We start from the raw sequence: 12127 nt of genomic DNA, 5'->3' as shown, positions 1-12127 counted from the left end.
TTGGAGTAGAGCTGACGATCARCTTAAAATCAGTTCACAATCCAGCAAAGTCTGCAGTTGGATTTCTGTCAGTTCATATAACTCTATGAACAGACCAGGAGCAGGTAAATGTTAAGGGACAGTCTAGATTTAGCCTGCTGTAGGGTTCCTTTCGTCGAGAAAACTGCTGGAGAAACAACGTAAGGAAATGATTTGTGTGTATGGGCATACACTGAATCAATGAGCACTTTTTATAGCCACTGCAGAAGTATCTCCTCCTCTCCCGGGGAGCTAGCCCTATGCTATTAGTCTTCCCTTGCAAGTGTTGATCCTCATGAATTACAGGAGGTTTTTTAGAGCACAGGTGGTTCAACCATATGCTTATCGGCTTGGATCTGATCTGAAGAACAATAGTGAATGTGGTTGTTTCTTKTAAGAGTCCATGGCAGCTCTGATGAAGAAAATAAGAGCCCTTGGAGGATGACTGATGCTCTTTTTGTTTTTGTTTTATTCTCTCTCTGACAAACTGGATTTTCAAACAAAGATCGAAAACAATAAAGCATGATGCTAATAATTATTTACATTTTTTTTCCAGTGCAGCACAGGGAATCATCTTGCTGCATAAAATGTGTATGTTTCTGTATATATGTTTATTCAAGTCTCCTCTTTTAACCTATTAACTGGATAATATTATGCAGTTGATAGGCATTTTTCTGGAGATGTGCGTATGCTTAATAGTGTTTGAGAGCAAAAGACATCAGAATACTTACACAGAATACAGTGAGCAAGAAATTTAAATTTAAACTATGGTAGGCTTTTACCAAGGAAAATTCCCATTTGCTTGTAAATAGAAAGTGAGTGCAGAAGTGCAATTATGTTGAATTAATGTCCTTGTTTGGGAGAAGTGAAACAAAAAAATTTTTGCTGGGAAGACAATATACTAAGAATCAAGTATGTGTTCTCTGACAAGTTCACCTTATTGGGTTAGAATTTGATGGAAGGGACTATTGAAGTGCATGACCATTTAACTTGACCAGCAGCAAAAAGTAATTTTGCAATTCAACAATTCCAACAGTCAGATGAAATCTGTATGTATAGGTATACAAAGGTACTAGTATCTGAATCAGTCAAATGCCATGGAAATTTTCATGAAAAAAGGAAATTTTAGGAATTGAATTTGACATGAWGTGAAACTTTTGGTGTTTCTGTTGCCAGCTAGAATTGGCATTCTGGACAGAAGCTAGCCCACATCTAGCCTGGAAGATGGGTTGAAATGGACTCCAGTGACATGTGGCTCTGAGATCGGTGTGTCATGTAGATTTCTACCAGGACTAGAACATCAGTACTTGAAGAGTCACAAGCTACTAAACTGAGCAACTTACTAATGAGTTTCAGCATAGTGAACCAGCTGATCAAGGGTCCTTTTCCAAACTTTTCCAGATGTAAAACATAGCAAAATGTGTTACTATAGCTGTTCGAGAAGCTAAAACTGGGTGGCAGTTGGAGTTTGTCTTTTGGGTTTTCTAAATAGTTTGAAAAACAATTCAAAATTGTCACTAGTTTAGCACATTTTTTTTGGGGGGGGGGGGAAATGTTGTTTTTTTGGTTGTTTATGGTATACCTTACAGAAGCTAAAACTTACACCAGTGGTCAAACTTCTGAGCTCCAGAAATTTTTCTTTTGTGAAGGACTTCTTGGACAGTGGAGGAYTTTAAGAGTGTTGAAGCAGACAACAAATAAGATCTCTGTAGTTCCTGGTTAGTCTCTTCAGCAGAGAGCCAGTTCTGATGGTTCTAAAGTGACAAGTGGAAGTCTAATGTTTTCATTAATGTGTGTATACTGTGCCATGTGAGGTACATAGTGCTGATCTAAATGAAGTAATTTAGCTGGATCTAACTAAAGTGATCCAAGTTTGCACTCCCGTCTTGCTGACTGCCTAGAGAGGAAATGAAGTACAATATAACACAAACAAGGATATATATTAAATTAGATTAAAGGGGTGGCATAATGAATAAAATGGAACATTTCAACAGATATATAGTTTTTCTTCTTCTTTTTTTTTTTTTTTTTTTTCAGCACTGATCACAAATAGTCTGAGTGTAATAAAATTGGGAGTCGGGCTTCTAGAGCAAGAGGGGAGAAGTAGGAAACTGGCAGCAAATTTAATGGGAGCTTATATTACAAGATACAATACCTGATGATGTTCTGAGACAGTTCGGTTTTGTCATGAATAATGGTTAAAAAGGGCGAGAGGAATCAGTCAAAAGAGAAGCTTATTTCTCTTTCAGATTATCATAAGTATTATTTAAACTAGCTCTTTATTTCTGTCCTTTCAGGAGCCGTTAGGGTTATACAAGTAGAATCTAAAAAGCATGAGACATTACAGCAACAGGATGGATTAATGAGATTTGTTTTACTTCTCATTGAGGTTTACGGCAGGTCTGATTTCAGTCAGAGGGAAGGTGTACYTCACTGGTTTTATTGCCTACTTGGCTTATAAATTCCTTCAAACAGTGCTAGGTGTAATAGTTAGTAGTCTGATTAGTCCCACTGAGGTCATGGGATTACTCATAATCATAAGTGCTGATTTCAGTGGTGCTTGGAACATGCTGATAATGTGTGAATTCCTCAAGCAGGTGGTTGTCTTCTCAGTTCTTGTACAGCACTGAGCGCACAGTTAGGGACAAATTCAGGGCGATTAAATTTGTCAGTCTGGCTYGTCAATAGAGAGGCTAAGCACCTCTGAGTTGTCGGATGAGAAGTTGGGAGGCCTAGAAAAGGCTYAGAGAGAGGAGCCAGTTAGAGCAACCACAGTAGGTGCATGGACTTCGGTAGAATTTCTTTCAGTAAGTGATATGTGTGGCAGCATCCATGTAGTCTGCAGGGACTGGCATACTTCTGATGACAATGTAGTTTAGACCAATATAATTGAGCTTAGGCAGGGCAATTTTAATGGAAAAGTTTTAAATATATTTTTTGAATTCTGAGATGGACATCACATACATTTATGAGCAAGCATAGTTCTTTAATATAAAAATGAGTGAAAGAATTTATCTTTTTTTGAAAATGCCAGTTGTAACTAGACAGAAGTTGTCTGAGGCTGGCTTGATTAGAATGTGTTATACTTTAAGATATTGGTTTTGAATAGCAGAGTAATGGATATATGTTAAAAGGTAAGTTTGTAGATTTCCTTGATCCTGCTAGAGACTAAGGAGATCTAAGACACTYTGAATATTTTGGTGCTGCCTGCAGGCTTTCATCAGAAGTGGTCTCATTGCTTTAAATACTCTCRCAGTGTGCAGGTGATGGCTGTCAGAGAGCGTTAAAACTATAGTTATTCTTCCAAATAATGAGAAATTGAAAGATGACAAATGGATAAGAGTTTCACCAAATACTTGTACATTGCTCTGATACTGTCTTTCTGGCTCCTGTATTTGGGTTACTTATTTAGCTTGATACCCAGCTTCAAATAACGTTTGCACATACAGTATGTTTGGAGGTGATGCTGTAGTTGTAGGAGGTACGATTTTTCCACTCTCTGGCAGAACTGCAGTAAGAAGGGGTTCACCGGCCCCAGCCTCATGATGCTAAATCACTCATGCAGGTTCAAAAGGAAGGGACCTTTAGGCTGTGAGCCACTGGGTCGAGCAAATGCTGAATAGGGTAGTACAGCCCTGAGCATGTAGCTGAGGCATTTTGTCTTTSAGATATGCAGTTTAATTATGAGTGTTTTAGCACTGGAGAAAACAYCTGTAGAGGATAGTGAGGAGATGGCCAGATGCAAAGTTTGTAGCCTACTCAAATGGTAAAAGCAGTATTCCTTAGCAGAGATGTTTGTAGKGGGGAAGCGCATGCTTATGAAGCACAATATTTGGGCCTCTCCTTGTGTATTTTCACAATATTTCCTTTTGTCAACATGAATCTTGAATTGTTTTCGACTTGTTTTTTGGAGTGAGAGCAAAGAGTTGAAATGTTGAGTATGAGAGAAGGGAATCTTTCTGAAAGTGATTTGTCCTTGGTTTGATCAAGGACCTTTGGGATTAATGATACACTTAATTTGTTAACTGGTTGGATATCTGTATAAAATTTTAAGATGAGTCATTGAAAAAGTGCATGTCAACTGATACAGAAAACAGCTTATCAAATACTTTCCCATTTTTTACAGAAAAGGCTGCAGTGTCTAAATCTTTGTGTCTGTATACAACTAGTAAGCACAAATCACATTGTACAATCACATGCAAATATGGCTGAAGATACTGTTAAAAAAAAAARAAAAGAAAAAGGCTGTAAAATAATATGACCTAGCTCACCTTCTATATCACTTCTACCCCATAATTGTATCTATCGTGTTTTCTTTTCAAATACTGAAACCTAGGAAACCTGAATAAACATGAATTATTATAATTTCTTACAACCTTCTAGACTTACTGTGAAGTAGGAAAACATTGAGATTCATGATATGRCTATCTTTGGTGACTGATTAATTCTTTTCAAGTTTAATAGAAATGATTCAGCTGTATGCAGTTTTCTAGAGAAGGCAAACATCTACTCTGACTGTAATTCACAATGTGTTTAAAACAATTATTCTTTATCATTAAAGTTAATAATATTCACATTAACCTCTGATGTAGTTTGAATCAATATTGCAGTTCAGAAGACGTGACCCCTGGTGGCTTTGTCTAAATATTGATTTCATTGTCGTTTGTATAAGGTATGATACAAATTACATGCCTTTCTAATATCATTAATGTAGCCCCATTGAGCTACTGAATTTATGGCTTCTTAAAACGTGTGACATAGCATTACAGCAGAAATGAAGACATTGTGAAATACAATTGCTTAGTGTACTCAGTACTTTCAAACACTTTGCTGTCCAGAGAAAGTCCAGAGACGAGGAGGACCTGCTCTGTAGTATGGAGTTCAGCTGCAACCTTTCATCAAAGTTCCCTTGGGTTCTGAGAGCAGCAGTTTATTTCACAGCTTTATACTAATATATTTGCAGCCTTAAATGAAAATAATATGTACACTTTTATTCTGTGCCAAAGACAGAGGTGTAAGCAGGCATGAAAGGCAGACAGGCTAGGACAATCATCGTTGTTTAAATTTACCTGCCAGGTACCTGTTTGTCTATCAGTTTTGGTTTGCTAATAGGTAGGATACAAAATGACTGATGCAGCATCAGGTCATGCTTTACAATTGTCAGTAGAAATCAGAATAGTTGAAAGGAGGGTCATCATCTCTCTGTGCWCCCCAACAATTATCGTTGTCATTAGTGTCCTAATTTGAAATAACAATTTCATAATCTACTCCAGACTGCATATTTTTCTCTTCATTGACTTTTGTAAATGTCTTCCCATCATTCCCCTTGTCTTTCTACTTGCTCCACCCTTCGTAGCTGTTCCTCAGGTCTTCCTCACGACACCTTTTTTCTCCTTTCAGTAGATTTTAGGGTTTCATAGAGTCTTGTCCTTTATGCCTTCACTTCTCTGTTTACTCATATAAAATGTTATGCAAGAGACTTGCACATCTGCTTCCTTTCTTCTGCTTTCCAACCACAAACCTTGGCCTTGTGGATATCTAAGAAACATCTGAATGTAACTTTTCAATCTTATCCCTCAACTTCTTGTCTACATGGTTTCATTTGCTTTCCCTTTGGCTGGTGYCTGTGCACTGTTCATCTTTTATTATTAGATATAAGCCATTTATTTCATGTTTGGGGACTCGCCCCCACTTCTTTTCCTTATTCTTTAGACAGAAAACCAAACAAATTTCCGTCTGTAGTCTAGGGATACAACTTCGATTATCTATATATTAGATTTCCAGAGCAGCATCTTCATGCTTTCTCCTCTTGTGACTTTCAATCTGAGGGACCYTCTTGTAAATATATGCCAAGCCACTTTTTTGTGCTGCAACGGATAGAGATCTCAACTATATTTGAGCTTCTGCTGTGCTGGGACCACAGCCCGTCTTTCCAGCTGAAATTGTCTTATTGTTTAATTGTACTTTTCCATTTTCTCTTGTCTTAGGCTTTTATATGATTCTGTGAGGTATAGAGTGTCTTTAAGGCTTTTTGATTTGGGGGGAGAGATTTTGTACAGCGTAAAATGTGTAGGGATAATCTTTAGTTAAGTATTATAGGTGTGATGTTTTTACAAATGTGGAATAATGTGCTTCCTACATACCTTCCTACATGTTTCTTTATTCATTTATTTATTGGACATTCTGTGAATTACAATGTAGCTTGGAAGAAGAAAAATCTAATTTTGATTTAAAGCTTGCTCATGTTGCCTTTTGTCAGTTCACACATTTTATTCCRAATTCTGTCTTTGCAGGTAAAAGTGATCCATTTTGTGTAGTTGAATTGAACAATGACAGACTGCTGACACATACTGTCTACAAGAACCTCAATCCTGAATGGAACAAAATCTTCACATTGTAGGTGTTTGGGTTTTGTGGAGTGCTTTATTTTTTCTTTCTTTCTTTCTTTTTCTTTTTTTTTGAAGAGGGTATGTGTGCAAATCATACTACTGCTAATTCAAAAGTAGTATTGCAGTGACATACTAATATTTCTAAATCAAATAGCTGAATGCTTTGGGAGGTTTAAATTAAAAAAAAAAAAGCAGAGAAAAGGTACCATTTTAAAAGATTTAAAGAAAAGAAAAACAACRTGTGTTTCTGGAGACTGGAAATGGGAAGTGCTGGGCATTCCAAAAGAGAGCTTCGGTGAGAGTTTTGAGAGCTCATTACAGTGGATTTGGTCCTGAAGTCTATTTTGTGGGGAAAAACGTATTGTGAGGTTATGAACTTCATTATAATGTGATTATTAATTTTARTGAGCATTAGCTAAATATAAAAAGAAAAAAAATTAAATGCTGTTATATTTTTATGAATTCTCTTCCTTTGTGTTTTGCACATTGTCCTTTCATTTGCCAACTGCACTTCTCACAATACTATCCAGTGTGATAATAGTGCAATACTGCTATTGGATAAAAAGCAGACTTAAGCATTCAGTTTATTGGGAAGTGACACAGTTGTTTTTCTGAAGACAGTAAAAGACTCTGACAAAATAGCCAGAAAAGTCTTCCTAYAAATAAAATGTTCCTTTTGTTTCTTTTTTGCTTGTCTCTTTTTCTGTCTGATTGCAGTATGACATGAACAAGTAGAAAACTGATCAGCTGCAGGTTTCCCTGCTGCTAAAATCAGCTAACTGTCCACAGTAAAACCAGCAGAAGTTTTAGCTTTGTGTATATTTTACCCTGTCATAAATGAGAATATTATGCTCTGCTCTTGATCTCAAAACAGTGTCTGATTTTAATTTTTGTATTTTTTTTCCTCTAAATTTATCAGTCACGTGTTTGGCATCTGTCTAACAGGATGTGTACAGCATAGCTTTCCTTACACCTCAGTGGTCTCTCAGGAATGAATTCAGAACAAAAGAAGAATCCCACAACAACTGTACTTCTCATTAGCATATTAACAGAGTTTTCATTTATGTAMCTGCAAAAGCACACCAAATTCTTCATTAATGTATTTTTAATTATCTACTAAGRGAGCCAGTAACTATAAGCTCCCCTGCTCGCCAGTGTTCTCTGCATAAGGAATTGCATGTTTTTGTAGAGGACAWAAGACTAATAGGCAATCAAACAGAAAAACTTGGAAAGACCTTCAAGGAGAGGGKTTTTTTCCCCCTCTAATACATATGTTTGCATTGACTATTTTCCTTATCCTGARATTTGATCATTAATTCTGGGCTTGAAATGCAGTTTCATCTAAAAATATGTGTTTTACTCAAGTTGAACTGTCAATTTGTGTTTTTTTGCATTAGCAATATGATCAAATATGAGTACTCTCAAACAATTTTGTTTCTTTTCTCTGAATGAGAAAGATGGATTTTTCACTTGTGAGTTTGCAGTGTGACAGTTGTTTTGCAAAGTGGTGGAGTGTTTAATAGCGTGTAGGTGAAAAGCAGTAACAGCGGAAAAATGCATCATTTCTTACTGCTTGTTCCCAATTTCTTGTAGTGTGGCTGTTGTATATTTTGCATTAGATCAGGATTTTGAAATCAGAGAGCTCATCCTCAGTCCGAGGATGYGCCTCAAGTAGCTCGTAAATTATTTTCATTTATAGACGTCCAGATATCCCTTGATCTGCGGTAAGAATTACCGCGAGGATGGCAGCGTTTGAGGGATGCTCGGTAATGGCTCTCAGCCCTGCTGCTTGCCTCCGTAAATCCCCGGTGCTCCTCTGGGCCGGCGCTCCTCGCAGCAGGCGCAGCACCCGCGCCGRGGAGAGGATTTAAAGAATCGTCCTCCTAAAAACTTCTGCTGGCAAAGCGTCGCGGGCAGAGCAGGTGCTCTGTCGCTTAGAAAGCGTTTGGTTGTGCTGAGGGTCGTTTTATTTACTCCTGTTCTCTGTTCTGGTTTGGAAAAGCACATGGGTATCTGTTTTTGCTAACCTTATATGCTTTTGTCCTTGATAACTGCCTGTATAGGTGATGCTCCTTTTTTTTTTTTTCTTTCCTTTTTTCTCCCTCCTCTCTTCTGTGCGTACCTTTTCCTTTGCAGCAATATTAAAGACATCCACTCGGTTCTTGAAGTGACAGTTTATGATGAAGACCGCGATCGCAGCGCCGACTTCCTAGGCAAAGTTGCTATACCGCTGCTGTCTGTAAGTTGCTTTCACCTGCCACGCTGCTGCTCCGTATTTTCCTTGCAGAAGGAGGGGGGATTTAAAAGGGGAAAAAAAAAAAAATCGCAGCTCCGTGTCTGTCACTTCTCCACCAAGGTCTGTAATAAGAACACTAAAATTTTTAACATCCTCGATTCGCGGCCATGTTGAATCCCATGATAGTTAATTTTTCCTGACAGACCGGGCCCTGGTAATGAACAGGTACTTGTCAGGCTTGCCACAGTTGTTTTGGGTCCGCTGTCAGCTCCGGCAGCCGGGGGTCGGAGGTCGGCGGGGGGTATTCAGCGGAGACCGCCAGACAGACGGCTGTCATGTCCTTTTCCTGCAGATTCAAAATGGTGAACAGAAAGCCTACGTCTTGAAAAACAAGCAGCTGACAGGGCCAACAAAGGGGGTCATCTATCTTGAAATAGATGTGATTTTTAATGCTGTAAGTCTTAACTTTGGCTTTTTTGTACCGCTAAAGAGTTTGGTTTCGTGAAAGCTTTTGTTCCTGATTTGTAGAGAATTTCTGTCATTCCTCATTTTCTCTAAACCTTGACGTACGCTGCAGAATACTGCCTGCCGCTGCCTGGCACACCCGCTCTTTTTGTTGCTGCTGCCGCCGCGGCTATCGCTGCTAATGTAAGAAATAGCAACTCCTGCCCGTGTATATGCTGAAACCTCGTCGGCTTGGCAGCCGCGACTTGGAAACTTCCTAATTTTCGCAAATTGAATAGCGTGGTGTTACTTACTAACAAGTGAGCCTGAAATACTGACATACGTTTTAATGCATAGGTGAAAGCCAGCATACGAACCYTAATGCCCAAAGAGCAGAAGTACATTGAAGAGGAAAACAGACTGTCTAAACAGGTAAAGAGCAAGGAAACACTAATCCTTTTGGAAAGCCTTAATATCAAGCGTGCACATCTAAATATCTCATATCAGACTGCTAGAGGTAAAGAATAACATTTCCATCACCTGTTTAAAAAAAAAACGCATGATACATAGGAAAAGGCAGWAACAAAATACGGGGGTTTATTCTATCTCCTCTTTACAAATTGCAGCTTGATTTCCGTGAAATATGTGAATAAGAACGCAGTTGAAACCATTGGGTTCCACACATATCAGATTATAGCACAGGTGCATGTAAACTAAGTCTTGCATAAATTTTTGCTGTTAACCTTCACCTGAAAGATCTCCTTTTTTTCAAGGGTGGAGAGGCTCTCAGCATTCTTCTAGCCAAATTTTAAATAAGTTGAGCAAGGTTTGAGTCTCAGGTGGAAAAAAAAAATGAAACAGTTTGTTTATTCTTCAAGAGCCACCTGCATAGGAAGTCTGTGCCCCCCCACAGCACACCTTTTTTTTTCTCTCCCCCAGGTATTTTTTGCCACTGAGAGTTCTGATAGTTTGGTAAAAACTGTTTAAACACACATCTCATCTTTTTCCCTCCTTAAATTTGATTACATACCATGAGTGAGGTGTTTTATCTGGGGAGAACTGGGCTTTTGATTGGACTCTGGGAACAGGATTTTTGTTGTTTGCAGTAGAAAGGCAGAAATCTTAAAACTTTTTCATGTTTTGCAGCACCCTTATAGAAGTAGTAATGAACCGTTAAATGTGAGCATAATTTAAATTATATGCTGGATGAATTTTATGTACATTGTCCGATTTATTTCATTAAAAAGAATTCAAAACGCAGAGTGTTCCTTTCTTCGCTGTTGCAAGTAAAGCAGCTACTAGAGCTGCATTTTTCATCCATAATCCAACCAAGAAACAAGAAGGCCTTTTATTCAAGATTCATTCTTTTCCCCACTTGCATAATAGAAAATGGCATTGTGCTTTCTTGCAGATGGCAAGAGTGGTAAACTTTAAATACCCACTTTTGTTTTTTTGATATCAGCTTGCACAGAATATCCCAGCCCAAGACCACTTAAACTAAGAAAAGGAATCTTTACAGATGACTGATGAAGCAGCATTCTAAAATAGCYAAATTTTCTGACAATTTGAAAGTGTCTTTCCTACCTAACGTTTTGTGTGCTGTCTAGTAAATGATTCATTGCTTTGTTCATTTATTTGGATGAATTGAAGTTTATTGCCGTTCTAGAGGATTTAAGAGTATTCTTCCAAAATGGAAACCTAGCCCCTTTGTATCTCAACTTTATAGAGCTAAATGTAAGCAGTAAGTTGCTTTAAATACTGTAAAACACATGGTGATCAAAAAGACATCATGGAAGACAAATTTGTTACAAATGATGGAAAAAATGGATGTAATGGATATAGGTGATCTTAGTGTGATTAGAGCAGTACTCTGGCATAGTTTCGGGTTAGTGTCCTACAGCATCTTTTTATTAAGAAAGATGAGAATTTTCAAGATACTATGGAACAGGAAACCTCTTGCTTGTTTAATAAATAAAACTCTGAAGTCTTAATAAAAAAAAAAGTAATTCTTGAAACTTTGCAAGTGTCTTTTTAAAATTTATCTCCAGTTCCAGAAATGAAGTCAATTCGTTTATCGTTTAGAATGCAATTCAACAAAGGATAAATGACCTTTTTAGCTAACTAAACACTCTTTTCCAAGTCTTTAAAATATTAAAATATTATTCTCAATCTATGAGCTAAAGAACTTAATGCATTATTTCCTCAGTCTTTACCCAAATTAAGAATGGCAATATTGCAAGCATGACCCTGTTGTGAAGCTTTTTCTGTTTTAAAATATTTCCATTTTTTCATCCTTTTCATAGCTGCTGTTAAGAAACTTTATCCGCATGAAGCGTTGTGTCGTGGTGCTCATAAATGCTGCCTATTACGTTAACAGTTGCTTCGACTGGGATTCACCCCCGAGAAGTCTCGCTGCTTTTTTGGTATGATCTTTTGTAACGCTTTATATATATATATATATATGTATTTTTTTTAATCTCGTCATAACGTATTTGTGTTCTAGGCTGAGAAATAATCCAGTGTGCATGTGTGTGTGTATATGGGAGGGTTATTTTATGTCATTGCCTTATGAAGATATCACAGATCTTCTTTATTCACATTAAAAAAAAGTCTAAAATGTCACAGGAATAAAAAAGAAAAAGTTGCTTTAATTTATAATTTTACAATAGGTAAGTGTGTGATACAGTTGACAAACTATAGATACATCTTGATCATCTTGCTCCTTATTTCTCTCCATTTCTGTCTGGTTCACTTGTAGTGGACCACTTAAAATAATTTTTTTAGAAGCACAGAAGACATTTAATAGTTTTGGTTGAAAAAACAAATTCTAAAAATTGTAAGTGCGAGCAAACTTTGCTTGTATGATTTTTCACTATGGGTAAAAAAGTATGCAGGAATACACTTTCTGGAACATCTGAATTTATGAAGTTGGCTGAAATACTGAAGTTGCGAGCGTATCCACCACCATATATATGGCCAACAAAGAATATCACTTGGGGTAATTACAGCAGGAGCTTGGTGATGATGCTCCTAGCTGAGY

The 12127-nt window shown here is 37.4% G+C and overlaps 1 protein-coding gene across 1 annotated transcript in view; it reads left to right on the top strand.

Annotated features, from left to right (window-relative positions):
• MCTP1 (multiple C2 and transmembrane domain containing 1) overlaps positions 1-12127 on the top strand; it is a gene marked incomplete at its 5' end in the record, with an annotated part of 265870 nt that overhangs the window by 160693 nt on the left and 93050 nt on the right. The window contains 5 exons of the mRNA XM_085299758.1: positions 6312-6414; positions 8544-8646; positions 8996-9097; positions 9445-9519; positions 11391-11510. Coding sequence (XP_085155884.1) covers positions 6312-6414; positions 8544-8646; positions 8996-9097; positions 9445-9519; positions 11391-11510 — 503 coding nt within the window. The remainder of the gene's footprint in view (positions 1-6311; positions 6415-8543; positions 8647-8995; positions 9098-9444; positions 9520-11390; positions 11511-12127) is intronic.

Source organism: Rhea americana, unplaced genomic scaffold (assembly GCF_003343005.1).
Source record: "Rhea americana isolate MKP2758 unplaced genomic scaffold, rheAme1 scaffold_153, whole genome shotgun sequence".
Lineage (NCBI taxonomy): Eukaryota > Metazoa > Chordata > Aves > Rheiformes > Rheidae > Rhea > Rhea americana.
This window is presented reverse-complemented; position numbering and strand designations above follow the sequence as displayed.